This window comes from Cebus imitator, unplaced genomic scaffold, assembly GCF_001604975.1.
Source record: "Cebus imitator isolate Cc_AM_T3 unplaced genomic scaffold, Cebus_imitator-1.0 Scaffold491, whole genome shotgun sequence".
Taxonomy (NCBI): Eukaryota; Metazoa; Chordata; class Mammalia; order Primates; family Cebidae; genus Cebus; species Cebus imitator.
In genome coordinates, this window is record NW_016107806.1 from 1,383,318 (window position 1) to 1,399,984 (window position 16,667).

General features: G+C 44.4%; 1 protein-coding gene and 1 non-coding gene across 38 annotated transcripts in view; both read left to right on the forward strand.

The window, feature by feature from the left end:
* Window positions 1-16,140, forward strand: part of UBAP2L (ubiquitin associated protein 2 like) — a 59,753-nt gene extending 43,613 nt beyond the window's left edge. For 6 of the 37 annotated variants that reach the window (XM_037733037.1, XM_037733050.1, XM_037733054.1 and 3 more), the window contains 12 exons: window positions 16-70; window positions 329-503; window positions 866-938; window positions 2,256-2,451; window positions 2,539-2,627; window positions 4,141-4,194; window positions 4,825-4,906; window positions 5,761-5,978; window positions 6,439-6,544; window positions 11,219-11,286; window positions 13,896-14,090; window positions 15,341-15,985. In XM_037733037.1, coding sequence (XP_037588965.1) covers window positions 16-70; window positions 329-503; window positions 866-938; window positions 2,256-2,451; window positions 2,539-2,627; window positions 4,141-4,194; window positions 4,825-4,906; window positions 5,761-5,978; window positions 6,439-6,544; window positions 11,219-11,286; window positions 13,896-14,090; window positions 15,341-15,436 — 1,407 coding nt within the window. In that variant the 3' untranslated portion in view covers window positions 15,437-15,985. Of the gene's footprint in view, window positions 1-15; window positions 71-328; window positions 504-865; window positions 939-2,255; window positions 2,452-2,538; window positions 2,628-4,140; window positions 4,195-4,824; window positions 4,907-5,760; window positions 5,979-6,438; window positions 6,545-7,925; window positions 8,328-11,218; window positions 11,287-13,892; window positions 14,091-14,498; window positions 14,550-15,340; window positions 15,986-16,012 lie in introns of those variants that run through there. The other 31 variants (XM_017513384.1, XM_037733064.1, XM_037733065.1 and 28 more) reach the window with 9 other exon arrangements.
* LOC119468786 lies at window positions 4,602-4,737 on the forward strand. The gene has a single exon (XR_005197547.1). It is a non-coding gene; the product is annotated as a small nucleolar RNA SNORA58 (small nucleolar RNA).
* Window positions 16,141-16,667: the final 527 nt, after the last annotated feature.

Here is a 16,667-nt window from a genome sequence, read left to right on the forward strand (position 1 = left end):
TTTTTTTTTTACCAGAATGGCTTCAGTTCTGTGCAGGCCACGCAGTTACAGACCACGCAATCTGTTGAAGGTGAGTGTTCTTCAGGCTGTTCCCCTCTAAGTTTCCGGTTTTCTGTCTTAAAATGGTGATAATTCATTAGTTCCCTTCATTGGACAAACAAGACCCATGCTGTGTAATTCTCAGCATTAAAGAAAAAATATTCTACTTAATATGGTCCGTTGTTAAATAACACACTCTTTTCTTTGGGGCAGCCTTGGACTGTAGTCACCTCTTTATAGACACTCCCTTTTTTCTGATGAGAGGAATTCCTTTCTTCTGTATTTCTAGGTGCTACAGGCTCTGCAGTGAAATCTGATTCACCTTCCACTTCTAGCATCCCCCCTCTCAATGAAACGGTATCTGCAGCTTCCTTACTGACAACAACCAATCAGCACTCATCCTCCTTGGGTGGCTTGAGCCACAGTGAGGAGATTCCAAATACTACCACCACACAACACAGCAGGTGATTTGGGGTGAGGATGGAGGTTGGGGTTGGTGAATAGCAATAACAGAGCTCTCTGGTTCTTTCTTATTTCCTTGACCTGGCAGAGACCACATTAGCCCTGCTTTTGTGGTAAGTGGGTGACCTCAGAACTGTGGGAAGTGAAGACAGAGGAGGCTTATTTTAATTTTCCCCTTTCAACATCCACTTTTGCTTTAACTGCTCACTACCCCTGGCCGGCCATTGTGCTTAACTAAGTATGATCTCAGACGTCCTTGGTGTCCCATAGTCTATCTTATTTTCTTACTATTTCTTGACTGAATCAGCTCCAGGTCAGGTAGCAATAGCACTGTGGCTGATGATAACCTCTTTTTTTCTGACAGCACGTTATCTACGCAGCAGAATACCCTTTCATCATCAACATCTTCTGGGCGCACTTCAACATCCACTTTTTTGGTAAGTGTGATGCTGAGTGGGATGTGTGGTTTTCTTACACTTAAACAGCTATCCAACCCTAAGATTGTCCCAAGAGAGAATTCATGAAAATTTCTTCATGATGTGGCAAAATAATTGATTTGAGGGTGCAGGAAAAGGAGTAAAAGGATGTTAGGAAGCCAAGAGAGGTGGAAGAATCCATAAATATTGAGCTCTGGGCCATTCCTAAAAGCTCTGAAAGTGACTTTCTGACTTTTTTTCCCTACTGAATATATAGTTGGGCTTTGTATGCTTTAATAAATTCTGGAAGAACATACCTTTCTAGCTGGTAGAGCTGTTCTCTTTCCTTGGTCTTGGGTATGCCAAACATGAGTTGTGAAAAGAATCAGTGCGAGGCTGGACATTTTAGTGAAAGTAGATGCCAGGTGAGAGCTTTTAGTCCAAGAGTCAATTTTGTTGTTTTGATTTGTAGCAGCTACTAGTAAAATTAAGCTGAGCTTGTAAAGGGAAGGACCCATTTTGGACAAAAGTCTCAGATTTGCCAGAAATCTGGGGAGACATGAGGGCTAAGCCTCCTTTAGGAACCTCTACTTAAATACACAGTTTCAGGTTTAAAGTCAGAATTATGGCCAGGTGTAGTGGCTCACCTCTGTAATCCCAACGCTTGCGGAGGCCAAGGCAGGAGACTGCTTAAGCACAGGAGTTTGAGACCAACCTGAGCAATATAGTGAGACCTCATCTTCACAAAAAATTTTTAAAGATTAGCTGAGCATGGTAGTATGTTAGTATAGTCCTAGTTACTTGGGAGGCTGAAGTGGGAGGATTGTTTGGGCCCGGGAGGCTAAGGTTGCAGTGAGCCAAGATTGCACCACTGCACCCCAGCCTGGGCAACAGGATGAGATGCTGTCTCAGAAAAAAAAAAAAAAAAAAGTAAAATCAGAATGTGTACTTTTTCTGGTCCACAAACTGGTCTCAACTAGTAAAGAAAAGTAGGAGAGAGAAAGCTGTGATACATTTTTTACATCTCAACTATCTCTGTCCCTTTATCAACAAATGTTAGTCTCTGGGGAATCTGTCTCCATTTGCTTTGATGTCTTTCTGAACAGGATGATGATGTGCAGTGAGCCTGTTACCATTCTTGCCAAATGAGTCTTGAGGAGTACGTAGCTGGAGATTATTTCTAACTACTTTAGCAGAGTGTATTTTGGTACCTTCGCTACTTGGACTCTTTAATTAGGAAGTTGACATAATATATTCAGCAGAAGGGATTGTCTTATTTTTGACCTGTGATGCTGATCTCTTTTCTTCTTCTCTCTTCCACTGCTTCCCCCTTTGAAGCACACAAGTGTGGAGAGTGAGGCGAATCTCCATTCTTCCTCCAGCACTTTTTCCACCACATCCAGCACAGTCTCTGCACCTCCCCCAGTGGTCAGTGTATCCTCCAGTCTCAATAGTGGCAGTAGTCTGGGTCTCAGCCTAGGCAGCAACTCCACTGTCACAGCCTCGACTCGAAGCTCGGTTGCTACGACTTCAGGTAGCCTTGCGTAAGCAGATGGCATTCCTCTGGGATGGAGGAGGTAAGTAATTGTGTGATGGGATAAAAATGTAATTTCTCTTTTAGGAAAAGCTCCTCCCAACCTCCCTCCTGGGGTCCCGCCGTTGTTGCCTAATCCGTATATTATGGCTCCAGGGCTGTTACATGCCTATCCGGTAAGTGGGACTAAAGAATCTTCTTCAAAAGGTGAGGATGCTGTGGCTATTCTTTTTTAGCTCTGGCTTCAGATGGACCCCTGTGAATACCAAAACTTGCACATACTGAAGTCCTGCAGTTGGCTCTGTGGAATCCATGTGTATGGATTTTACATTCTGCAAATGTGACTATTTTTTATCTGTGTGTCTGGTTGGAAAAAATTCATATATAAACAGTGTACAGTTCAAACCTGTGTTAAGGGTCAACTATAATTAAGGTATAGAATGAATGAGGGATTACTGCATGTAAGCAAACCAGTTTTTAATCTTTGCAGTTTTGGAAAAAGTGCTAATGGACTAAACTCAGGCCAACTCTTCATTTGTGTATCTGCTCTGGTTTATGGTACACACATGTATGCACGTATGTGTGTGTACAACATGTATGTATATGTGTGATGAGAATATCTGTTTAAAACACAACTTCTGGACCTCAGAAGCCAAAGGCCAGAGTGTTCACCTTGAATCCCTTTCAGTTTCTTAGAAAATTATGACTATTATTTTATTTTTTGAGACGCCTCTTGCTCTTTCACCCAGGCTGGAGTGCAGTGGAACAGTCATAGCTAGCTCACTTCAGCCTTGAACTCCTGGGCTCAGGCAGTCCTCTCACTTCAAACTCCCAAGTAGCTAGAGGACTACAGGTATGCACCCCCATACCTGGCTAAGGTTTTAAAAAATTTTTAGAGAGAGGTCTTCCTGTGTTGCCTAGGCTGGTCTCAAATCCCAGACCCAAGTGGTCCTCCTGCTATAGCCTCCCAAAGAACTGGGATTATATATAGGCCTAAGCCACTGCTCCTGGCCCCAAGAATTATTTTCTTTGAGTGTGTTTGCTAGTCTCGCCTGGTCAGAGAAAAGTTTCCTGACTCAACCTGGGACTGTGAGAATAAGGCTGACATTAGTAGCAGCTTTTTGCCATACTGTATCTTCTGGGACCCTTAAGTATTTGGTATCTATTAAGATGAAGGGTATATGAGAAAGTTTTAAAAGATACCTGTTTCTGCCCTCATAGACGAAGTCTAGATTAGATAAATTTCATACCGATGATACATCCAAATAACAGAGTTAACACATTTTTAATGTGTAGTCAGTACCTTAAAACCCTGAAATTGGAGAAAAGTAAAATATTCTTTCAGGAAGAGATCAATTTTAAGCCAGATTTTGAAGAGTATAAGAGACAGAGACTTGTAGAATAGAGAGTATAACTGATGGTTCGTGTATAGTTTGTGTTTACTCTATTGGTATCAAGAAGCCAGCCTACTAGAATCAGTAGTATTTAGTTCAAGGAAAGCTTCAAGAATCATTTAATCTCTTTGTACTTTACTGCTTTTCCCTTAAACAAAACTGAAGGAAATAATCTGTGTCCTGTTCTAACCCAGAATGAGGATGAATGTTCTGTTGAATTAGTTTGTCTCTTAGCTCCTTGGTTTGCTAACATCATGACCAGTTCCCATTATTGTTATATGTCTGTATCTTTCAGCCACAAGTATATGGTTATGATGACTTGCAGATGCTTCAGACAAGATTTCCATTGGTGAGTGTGTGGGGGAAAAAGGTGGTCTTAAAATTAGTGTTGGAAGAATTATCTCACATGTTCAGTTGATAAGTCACAGACATAGATCTTTCCCATCCCAGTCCTCCAGACACTCTGATTTAAGGCATATTAGAATTTAGGGATTTGGGGGAGGCTTTCCAACAACAGGTAACTTTTTTTTTCTTTTTTTAAATCAGAGTTGTGACATCTTGGTAAATATATTTTAACTTAATCTATAGCCCAGTAAAGTACTCTGGAGCTCTCAGGGTGCTTTTTGTTTGTCCCACACACTTTAAATTATGGAATGATCTGTTTTCCCAGTAGAATAAGCTTGGTGTAAACTGGCAGGGATGACACCTAGAGGGCTGAAAATATTGGTCCTGATGGACTTTGATATATTCTCAAGTGGGCATACCCGTAGACCTTGCCTGACTGTGCTCATGGTCAGGTAGGGGGGACAGTGTATGCAAGAGTAATGTGGAGTTTGTGCTAACTCTAGCCAGCTTAATCAGTGACTGGATGAATTGCACAACTCTCACATTCTTCTGTTTCTTCCTCTGTGGACATAATTCTCATGCTGTGAAATGAGTGAGATTGAATCTCTGCTCTTTTTTTTTTTCTCTCTTCTAGGATTACTACAGCATCCCATTTCCCACACCCACTACTCCGCTGACTGGGAGGGATGGTAGCCTGGCCAGCAACCCTTATTCTGGTAGGATTGGGATGGGGCTAGATAAATAAAAAGGGAGATATAGTGTTGGGATTGATGGCAGAAACCTGATGGGTAGCAAGAAGGGATGTGCTAAATCAGGATTAGTAGATTCAGAATCCTGCTAAAGTTGGGCGTGTCATGGCTTTTCCTATATATCCCACTTTCCATTGTCTTCCTGTGATTTCTAGATGATATCTTAGCCAGGCACACACCTGTAGTCTCAGCTACTTGGGAGGCTGAGGTGGGAAGATTGCTTAAGCCCAGGAGTTCAAGACCAGCCTGGGAAACATAGAAAGACCCCATATCTTGACTTATTTTTAAGCTTTTTCTAGGAAGTACAGTGGTTGATGTGGTCTTCTCTGCTCATCTCTGCCCCTTTATGCTGCCCACAGTGGCAATCTCACTGCCTTGCTAGGCCTGGGGGCATCTTTTATCTGACCTGTCATTGTCCTCATTGACTTATCATTTTCCCTGATTCATCATTATCCTTCAAATCCAGCATGGGGGTATTCCCCTTGGAGAAGAGGGGAGGGAAGAAGGGGGAAGATGAAAGAGAACATAAGTGGGCAGAGAAATTGTGCAGGTACCTAGGTACCTTATTCTGAGAGCCTGTCTCTGCCATAACTGTGAATGACTGTGTCTCTGCACAGTTATTCAGCAATAGATCTTGACTTCCAACTGTGCCAAGTGTATGCTGAGCAACACTAATCGGAGCCACTAAGAAATGTAATTCAAGGAATTGAACTTTAACAGTCTTTGAACAGGATCTCTTGGAATCATATGAAACCAGAAGAGGTATTCTACGTTGGTGTTGGGGTTAAAGAGGCAGGTACATTTAGCCTCTCCTGTCACAGGTGACCTCACAAAGTTCGGCCGTGGGGATGCCTCCTCCCCAGCCCCGGCCACAACCTTGGCCCAACCCCAACAGAATCAGACGCAGACTCACCACACCACGCAGCAGACATTCCTGAACCCGGCGCTGCCTCCTGGCTACAGTTACACCAGCCTGCCATACTATACAGGGGTCCCGGGCCTCCCCAGCACCTTCCAGTATGGGCCTGCTGTGTTCCCTGTGAGTACCTGCTTTGGTCACTCCTTGTGGTGAAGGATCCTAACCCTGGATCCTAATCCTACCGGCTTTTAAGGATGGATGACTCCTTAATAATGGATGAGGAGGAACAGTTTCCACCTCTGGCCTGTTTTTGGTCTGGTGCAGGGTGGTGGGGGAATGGGGCTGGAATTGGTGGATTACGATAGGGATTGCCTAGTCTTAGAATTTGCCAAAGGGAGAATATGATACCATACAGCTTTGCCTCACTCAGATTCATTCATTCCCTGCTGCCATTGTCCCTTTTTCTTCTCCAAACTACCATTTCTTGACTTCATTGGTAGATTCTGGAACTATTAGGAGCTAATTTCACTAAGCGTTAGGATAGGTAGCCATCTGAATGTCCAGTCCCTGGAGCTGGACAAGTGGGACAGATGGCATTCTGCTGCTATTTCACTGCAATTCTGGCCTTTTTGCGCTTTAGGTGGCTCCTACCTCTTCCAAGCAGCATGGTGTGAATGTCAGTGTGAATGCATCGGCCACCCCTTTCCAACAGCCGAGTGGATATGGGTCTCATGGATACAACACTGGTAAGCTGACCTTGTCCCTGGCTCAATGGTAGCTGTGGGGTGTTACTGGATAAATTTCAGGGAGGAAGACTTGGTGCTTGAGAAAACGGGGTTGGTGAGGGTGTGCCACTACCCCAGGTATGATTGTTAATGCTTGACTGACCTTGGTATCTGTGGGAGCAGCACCACCAGAGGAGCTTGATACTAGGACATGTGTCCACTATTTGTGATGGGAATGCCCAAGAGAGTATATATCGGCTTTTAGAATATGTTGGATGGCCAAAAGTGTGGGTGGGAAATAGGGCAAGGAGCTCCAAGCTTCTGCTGAAATGTCAGTGGAGGCAATTATTAATATGTATGGCACCGATAGTACAAAAGGGGGTATATTCACTGAGTAGAAGGATTAAGTGGGTTCATAGGTAACAGACTATGATAGGTTTGGCTTAAATCACTTTGTAGTACTACTTATGTGTCCTTTTTTATTCCCTAGCTAGAAGACCTAAACTGTGGAGAAAAAGGAGTAGGCATGACTACTACTCAATAGATTGGGAATTGGACTGGGAGAGTTGGGCCTTTAAGTTTCCTTATTTGTATGGCTGGTCTCTTTGCAAAGTCCGTTTGCGTATGTGATGGCAGGGAGGGAATTGTAGGAATCCTCTGGATGGGTACTTACCTAAGATACTTAGCCTCTCCCTTGCTTCCATACCTGAGGTCTGTGCTCTGCTTTTGGAGGACAGGGAATGAAAAGGAATCTTTGAATAATATAATTCTACTTTTTCAGTGACTTGCAGCTGAATAGAGGAGGAACAGGTTTCTCTGACTGCTTAGGGTTGGAGATCGGGGTTGTCCTTCAAAACTATCAGCTCAGTTACAGTTTCATGGTGCTTTGGATACAGCAGCATGTGTTGTTCGACCTTATGTGGGCTTTGGGTGGGTCAGTTGCCCACAGTTTCCAATAACTGGAAAGACTACAATAGGCAGTAAGGTCTAGGAACTGACAGCCAGGTGGATCTTTGAACTGTGCTCATGAGTTAAACAATCCTGAGAAGCCCCATTGAGATTTAATAATATGTAGACTCCTTGTGGCCACCCGTCTCACCCAGTAGGGTCCACCCTAATTCTTGATGGGGAAGATTATAAGCTTTTTGACTTGGGAGTGGTGGCCCCATTCTGAGGACATTAGGTTGAAGTCTTAGTTAAACCAGGTTAACGAATTTTAAGAGGCAGGTGATTGATAAAATATTAGAGAATTGGCATACCTGATTTTAGAAATCCCAGCTTCTTGCCTCCCTTAAGAATTCAGGAATGTATTATATCAGCCCTCGAGAACCCCCAGTTCCCAACCCCACAAAGGGCTTTTGTTATTCCATTCATTTATTTTTATGTATTTGATTCCTTTTAGGAAGAAAATATCCACCCCCTTACAAGCATTTCTGGACGGCTGAGAGCTAATTTGGCCCAAGGCTGGGGGCTATGTTTTGTGTGTGTGTATAAATTTGCACTGAAGTCTTGTTTCAGAAACCAGACCACTGAGGAGAGCCTGCTGAGCTGAGGCCATGGCCTGCGTGGCTTGGGGAAATGAGTTGGTGGATACCTTCTGGGCTTTTGAACTTGCCCCTCCCCCATTTCCCTCTCCCCCATGTGTCTGACCCTGTCTTACCCATTTCAAGTTCAAGCGGTGCAGCACCTTCGAAGCATCAATGCACACACCTGCTGTTGCTTTTGATTTCTGGAAGGCATGTAGTTTCAACTTGTAACAAAAATATTTGTAGTCTTCAATAAACTGTGGTATTTCTTTAGCTAACTCTGGCGTTCTTTCCGTGCATGTCTTTCTGGACACTAGGAACCAATGCTGTGCTGTGGATAAAGGGTGGAGGGTGGCCTTTTTAATCAAATCCAGCATAGCCAAAGAACTATTAATTTTTCAATATGCTGGTTTTATGAAGGTGGGGGGAGGGGAAACAGCCTCGGTTTCCAGCCGGATGATTGGTTGGTAAAGGAAACTATTTGTAGAAATCCCTGATTCTCCATGCTTATGTTGCTTCATTTTTCCATTTAGATCTTTCCTTTGCCTCTTACCTAAGCAGTGAGGAAAGGACAAAAAAGTTTGGAGTGTCATGTCCTAGTGAAAGGCAAAAGAGATAGCGTTCAGAGCTATTAGGGAAGTATCTTCCAAAGTTTAATTCACATCTGGTTCTTAAAAGCCAAGTGGCTGAGATCTGATAAAGTCATTAGTGATCAGCTAGTTGATGACTCAGGCTCTGTGGAGACTGTGCTAGCCTGGAACATTGTTCTTAGTCCCTTGATGGCTTTTCAGAGACCGTGGATTATCAGTTTTGCATTTGTGGGTATAAGCTAAGGATATGTGGGAGTGGTTTGGTCAGAAACGACTTGACTGAAAATGCTAATTCCCTCCCAGTCCAGCTAGAATATACCATTAGCCCTTTGTTTATAAAGTTAACGTGGACAGTGAGCTCACCATCCTGGGTTGATTAGAAACCAAAGTATTCAGCTTTCCTTGTATTTTTTCTCAGCCCTTTGGAGTAATTTTGCTCTGTGGAGTGTGACCACCTTTCCCAGGGGCTGCCATGCTGGGAGAGATCAATTCATATTTCTCTTCCCTGCTGCCCTCATGGTATTGGTATTGTCACTGTTTGGGGATTCATAGGGGGTGTTGATATTAGAAAGAGAGCAAGAAAACTCTAGCCTGAAGATCTTTCTAATAATTGGTGAGAGGTAGTGAAGTCAGTACCCATTATTTTCTAGATCTCTAATACTCTAATTGAGATTGTTATGACCACTACAGAGTATTATGGTTCCTATATTCCCAGTCCCTTCAACTTCATGTCCAAGATACGGCCTCTGGACTAGCTGTTTTTAGCCTAAACTCTGGAAAGAAGGAGATCAGGTAGGGGCACACTGGAGCTGAATTCCTCCCTACCACCAAGCTTGAGAATCCAGCTAGTCATTTCTTCCATCCAATATAGGCAGCCTAGCCTCACTTTGCAGAGGGCAAATATGCTTTTTTTGTTTGTTTTTTGCCTTTGCAGTAAAGACAAATTGTCTCTTAGTTTGTTTTAAAAATGTTCTACTTAAATCCTGTTTATTCCACCTTTACTCTCAACCCTTCCTCATGAATTTATTAGCTTAAGCCTTTTCCATAACTGAACTTCCTATTCTTAAAAGTTATGCCTGTTACCCAGTGATTTGCCAGATGGGCACCTCAGGTTTGAAAAATGAATGGAAAAAATACCCCGTTAGGTCCTTTAGATATTCCTGTATCATTCCCTTCTTTTACTTCAGTGTCTTTAAATTACAGAGAGTTGATGCTCTTGGATGAGGAAGTATTTTCTCTTGCTTGGTTTTCTGTAGTTCTGTTATTTTCCCTAGGAACTATCTGGACTTACGATGTTGGGAGGGTTACCACTTTGAAAGTGACTGTTCAAGGTGGACTAAGTGGAAGGCTGCCGTTGTCTGAGGCATTGGGAGGATTTGGGTTCTGGAGCTTGAATTGCGGGTGAATGGAGGATTCCTTATTTGTGAGTTGGCCTCTCTAGTACAGTGCTTTTAAAACACTTTTCCATCAGTGTTCCTGACAGCACAGGAGAAGGGATGTGTACCCCTGAGGGGAAAGATCCAAGAGCACAGACAGGCAGAGTTTTTCTGAAGCTTCATTTTATTTTTGTAAGAACTAATATATCTTTTTAAAATCATGCTTTATATTCCTGAATTACTTTTCTTCAAATCTTTGTTTAAAAAATGGAAAGTTTAAAAGATGCTAGATAATTTATTCCATGGCTTTTTCTATCTCCTTAACCCAATGCCTTACACCTCAGGTGGTAGAGTATATAGTATGAATATTTGTTGGAGGAGTACACATTAAAATGAGAGGTTGTACTACTCTGGTTTCCTTAAAGTTGTAGAGATTGGTAGGGAATTTTTCAACAGGAATGTGAGAGTTGGGGTATGGGTTAGAGCTTTTATCTTATGGAGAAGCTGAAGTTGTATACTGAAAATGACGTGTGGTTTTTGTGTTCCACCTAGGCTATAGGTGATGGCCTACTCCTGTCTACCTATCCCTCCCCATCCCACTGCACTCAGGCTTAAATTGTGTACATGGGAGTTCGCCTTTACATCTTAAGTTTAAAGATTTATCCTAGACTAAAGAAGCTGGACTGAGCTAAGGCTCTGAGAATGAGAGTGCCCTTGGGTATTAAAGTGGACTGCTCCTTTAGTACTAATGCAGTGGAGGCATGGATTTTGAGCCCAGAAATGTCACTTCAGGAAGAGAAAGGGCCAGACTACCTGAGTCTCCAGGAATACAACTGAGTGGAGTTTTGAGTGGATTGATTTGAAACGGACATTAAAATTAAAAGTGTATTACATTCCTGCTAGACTTTGGCACAGAAGTGTTTTGAAAATGGTATATGCTAGTAAGGTTTGCTCATATCCCCTTGTCTGCCAAAAAAAAACTTACATGTATACTCAACACACACCTGGAAAGGGCCAAAGAACCCTTAGGGAGCTTTTTGTGTCATGAATTCTTACCTCTCAGGACTAACTTGAAGCTGGAAAACCTACCAAAATTCCCTTGCAGTGCTATAGCTAGAAAGGCTACAGCTATCACCTCATCCCAGGAATGAGGGTCAGGCAGCTAGCTGAGCTAATCCTCCTGTCTGTTTCCTCCTCCCCTAGGTGTTTCAGTCACCTCCAGTAACACGGGCGTGCCAGATATCTCGGGTTCTGTGTACTCCAAAACCCAGGTAGGTGCCTGGCTCTGGACAGAAGTGGAAAAGAGATGGACATAGAGGAGGTAGAATTGCAATGATAGATAAGAACGGCCCTAGGAGAGGGGTCAGGAAACGCATCCTACTTTCTCTAAATGAAAGGTCTTCTCTAGACTTCACTTTCTCTAAGAAGTTAAAATTCGGTGGCTCACGCCTGTAATCCCAGCACTTTGGGAGGCCGAGGCGGGTGGATCACGAGGTCAAGAGATCGAGACCATCCTGGTCAACATGGTGAAACCCCGTCTCTACTAAAAATACAAAAACATTAGCTGGGCATCATGGCGCGTGCCTGTAATCCCAGCTACTCAGGAGGGTGAGGCAGGAGAATTGCCTGAACCCAGGAGGCGGAGGTTGCGGTGAGCTGAGATCGCGCCATTGCACTCCAGCCTGGGTAACAAGAGCGAAACTCCGTCTTAAAAAAAAAAAAAAAAAAAAAAAGTTAAAATTGAGCCCTCTGAGAAAAACACAAGAGAAATGTAATAGGAGTGAAGTGTGGCAAATTGTTTAATGTGTCATGATTTACTGTGCTACTCTCCTGGCCCCTTTTCCTACCTACTCCCAACCTTTTTCATACTTTTCAAGAGAATCAGTATGAGAGTGACAGGAAACTATTTCATTCCATTTGTTGAGTAAATCTCTAACAGTGGGAGTGGGAAAGGAGACGGCCTAGTAACTAATGAAGCATTTGAGTGATCCATAGGTTTGTTACGTTGCTTTTATCCCCTATCACCATAAATAAGTTTGCTATAAAGCACTGGGAGAGTGGGGGGCATACTTCATGTCCAAGACCTTCAACACTTCAAATATCTCAGTATGTATTTATTTATTTCGAAATATCCAAGGAGTTTTTTTTTTTCTTTTTTTTTAAGGAATATCAGAAGGGATGGGGACACCATTGGTTTGTTTATTTGTGTTTTGAGATAGTCTCAAGAAGTCACCCAGGCTGGAGTGCAGTGGTGCAATCTCAGCTTTCTAAGTAGCTGGGACTATAGGTGTGTACCACCAGGCCTGGCTAATTTTTTTTTTTTTTTTTTTTTTTTTTTTTTTTTTTTTTGATAGATACAGGGTTGGCTGGCCGTGGTGGCTCACGCCTGTAATCCGAGCACTTTGGAGGTCAAGCCAGGTGGATCACCTGAGGTCGGGAGTTCAGGATAGATACAGGGTTTTGCCATGTTTCCCAGGCTGGTTTTGACCCCCTGGGCTCAAGCAATCCACCCACCTCAGTCTCCCAAAAGTGCTGGAATTACAGGTGTAAGCCACCATGCCCAGCCTGGAGTTCTAATTTCTACCCAACTCCGGGAACAGGAATGCCAAATTTCATGATGTTCAAATATGACATTAATTTTTTTGTTGTTGTTTTTTGATACAGAGTCTTGCTCTCTCACCAGGCTGGAGTGCAGTGGCTCAACCTTGGCTCACTGCAACCTCTGCCTCCCAGGTTCAAGCAATTCTCCTGTCTCAGTCTCCCAAGTAGGTAGGGACTACAGGTGCACACCACCATGCCCAGCTAATTTTTGTATTTTTAGTAGAGACAGGGTTTCACCATGTTGGCCAGGGTGGTCTCTATCTTTTGACCTTGTGATCTGCCCATCTTGGCCTCCCAAAGTGCTGGGATTATAGGCATGAGCCATTGCGCCTGGCCGACATTCAGTTTTTTTACAAAGTGCTTTCACATTTCATCCAAGAAAGAAGTTACTTGGTGGGTTTTCTTTGTTGTTGTTGTTATTTTTTGTTTGTTTTTGAGATGAAGTTTTGCTCTTGTTGCCCAGGCTGGAGTGCAATGGCATGCACTCTACCTCCTGGGTTCAAGCAGTTCTCCTGCCTCAGCCTCCCAAGTAGCTGGGATTACAGGCATGTGCCACCACGCCCAACTAATTTTATATTTTTAATAGAGATGGGGTTTCTCCATGTTGGTCAGGCTGGTCTCAAACTCCTGGCCTCAGGCGATCGGCTCACCTGTGCCTCCCAAAGTGTTGGGATTATAGGCATGAGCCACCTCTCCCAACCTTTTTTCCTTTTTTTTTTTTGGAGACAGAGTCTTCCTCTGTTGCCCAGGCTGGAGTACAGTGCAGTGGGGCAAACTCAGCTCACTGCAACCTCTGCCTCCCAGGTTCACCAATTCTTTTTCCTCAGCCTCCCAAGTAGCTGGGATTACAGGCACAGGCCACCACGCCCAGCTAATTTTTTTTGTATTTTTAGTTGAGACAGGGTTTCACCATGTTGGCCAGGCTGGTCTTGAACCCCTGACCTCAAGTGATCTGCCCACCTCGGCCTCCTAAACTGCTGAGATTACAGGCGTGAGCCACCATGCCTGGCCCATTTGGTCTTTACAACAGGTTTCTAGCATCCCTGTTTAATATCTGAGGAAACTGAGACTAAGAGATTGGGTAGTTTACCCAGGTTCACACAGCTATTAAATAAGAGCAGAGCTGAGACTGAAACCTGAATATTTGACTTTAGATGTACTGTGCCTTCTGTGACACCATGCTGCTTTCTGAGGGTTGGGGAGCTTGAGCTGAGGAAAATCCCAAGATTAGTTTGCTGATCCCTTTTACTCTGTCTCTTCCCGGCCTCCTGAATAGCAGTCCTTTGAGAAACAAGGTTTTCATTCCGGTACTCCTGCTGCTTCCTTCAACTTGCCTTCAGCCCTAGGAAGTGGGGGCCCCATCAATCCGGCCACAGCTGCTGCCTACCCACCTGCCCCCTTTATGCACATTCTGACGCCCCATCAGCAGCCGCACTCTCAGATCCTTCACCATCACCTGCAGCAGGATGGCCAGGTAATAGCCCTTTCCCCTCTCTACTTTCCCTTCCTCTTCCTTCCTATCCCTTAAAACTGCCTCCCCTTTCCTTTTCTTACCCTTCCTCACCACCACCTTCACCCAATCCCTCCCCAGCGCCAGTCATGGGCACACAGCACATACAGACACAAGCGCACATAACACCAGCGGCCGGCAAAGGAAATGTCAGAGAAGGGGGCAGATTGAAACCTTTTTTGCCCAATTCCTTTGGTGCCCTTCTCCTCCCGTGCCACAGTTGTCCTCATCCCATCAGACCTGGGTCACACCTCCCCTCTTACCTCTCCCAGCCTTCCCTCTTCCCTGACATTTTAGCTTTCCCTTCTAATGGTGGAGTTCTATTGTCAAAGTTTGTCCCTTTATTTTCCATATATCCTGGTTCTGCCTCAGCTACCATATTTGCAGATGATTCTCTGTTGCCAGCGCCAGCAGGAGGAGCAGGTAATGAAATTGAATGATGATATGCTTGAACCCACTCCTTTTCAGTCCCCATTTCACCTCCACAGCCTCAGGGAACTTGAAAAGACTGCGCGGTCACAAATCGGGATACACAAACACAAACACCTTGCTGAGCTCTCTGGCCTCCCCTTCCTCTCTCCTCCTCCCCTCCCCAACACCCTCTTTATCTTTGTACCCTCCCCCATCTGTGGAAAACATTTGGTTACCAGAATGGAAAAGATTGTTGGGGCAGCATCTGGAGCCTGAGGCCTGAGACTGCCTCTCATACCTGCCTGAAATGGGCTCACAGATGTGGTGTGAGGTAGGGGTGGGGATCTGTGGGCCGATGCAAGTGGCCTCTTGAGAGCTCCATTATAGGTGGCTGGAGCTAGAATAAGGGCTTCCTTCCTCCTAAAGACAGCTTTTCAAATTGAGGCATTCATGGGGATCAATGGAAAGGAAATTGCCTTGTGATGACTCATCTGTTCAGAGCAGGGGAGAGAGGTGGGGTAGTGGGAGAAGGTAGAATTGAAATTGAGTGGAACTAAGTCACTACCTTGTCTCCAAAGGTATCTTGCCCTCTTCATCTTTTCCCTATTTAAAGTTAAAAATGGCTTCCTGCTTGTAAGAAAGGGGCTTCAGCAGCTACGCAGACCAAATTTTCTATGGTTCTAATAGTAGTAAGGGGAATGGGAGAGCAAGACAGTTTGCACATCTCCTCCTGAAGATGTTACAAATTTGTACCACTAACTAGACACCTTTTTCCTCCCCATCATCCTCCCATTCCCCTGCAGACGGGCAGCGGGCAACGTAGCCAGACCAGCTCCATCCCGCAGAAGCCCCAGACCAACAAGTCTGCCTACAACAGCTACAGCTGGGGGGCCAACTGAGGCCCTGACCCTCTTCTCCCGGTCCCATCTTCTGAGAGGGCTTCTCAGCCTGGAAACTATGGAAACAGCATCAAAGAGAAAGGAATGTGGGGGGTTTCCGCTGCCCCCCACCCCCAGCGGCCCACCCCATGCCTCAGCTTCATGTCTGTCCCATTCCTATACCGTCCCCACCCTGTTGTATGTATTATAGGATTTGTATTTTCTCCTTTTTTTTCCCCCTTCCTTTCCTTCGCCCCTCTTGCATTCAAGATTATGAAACTTTGCTGTGGGCCCTGCGCCTCCTTTGCTTCCTCCTGCTCACCCTGGTGGTGTACGGATGAGGTGGGGAGGTGGGACCCCCAAATATATATCAGCCCAACAGCCCTAAGTCTCCTTTATTATTAGGACAACAACAACAACAACAACAACAAAAATGGCGTCATGAATATGAACAGCATTGTCAGATGAATTAGTTGAAGTGTTTTTTTTTTTCTTTTTTTTTTGTACTGTGTCCTCAAATTTAATGGATTAATGTGTCTTGTATATATAAAAAGAAAACCTCTACCTTCAGCCTCTGCCTATTCTTGCTCCGTCTAGGACATCCTCAATTTCGTCGATGACCAGCTTGGTGAATAAGTATTACTGTACCAACTGGGCCTCCTCTAGCAGGCCCCTGAAGGCAGTGGAATAAAATGAAATCTTCGCCCTTTAAGAACTGACCTTAATGCGGTAGTAGTATCTTGTCCCTGAGGCGATTCCCTTCCCTTCACCCCTAAGACTTTCACAACCTGGTGACTGGAAAGAACCACCACAAATCTTCATTTCCTCCAGAAACTGCTACATCTACAGCTGATTTCAGGCAGCAAAGGGAGAGGGATAGAGGAGATTGGGTGGAAAATGGAGAGGATCAAGAAGGAGATGGGACCATTTCAAAGAAAAATGGCTTTACAGAGTTTTAAGTATGACTTAGATGGTTCCAGGCAAATAAACTAAAAAGAAGTGAAGGCAGCATGTATCGTCTGGCAGAACTAAATCTTGGAGGGGGGGGTGAGGGATAAAAGACGACATAGTAGGGCTGGGCGCGGTGGCTCACGCCTGTAATCCCAGCACTTTGAGAGGCCGAGGTGGAAGGATCACCTGAGGTCGGGAGTTCAAGACCAGCCTGACCAACATGGAGAAACCCCGTCTCTACTAAAAATGCAAAATTAACCAGGCATGGTGGCGCATGCCTATAATCCCAGCTACCTGGGAG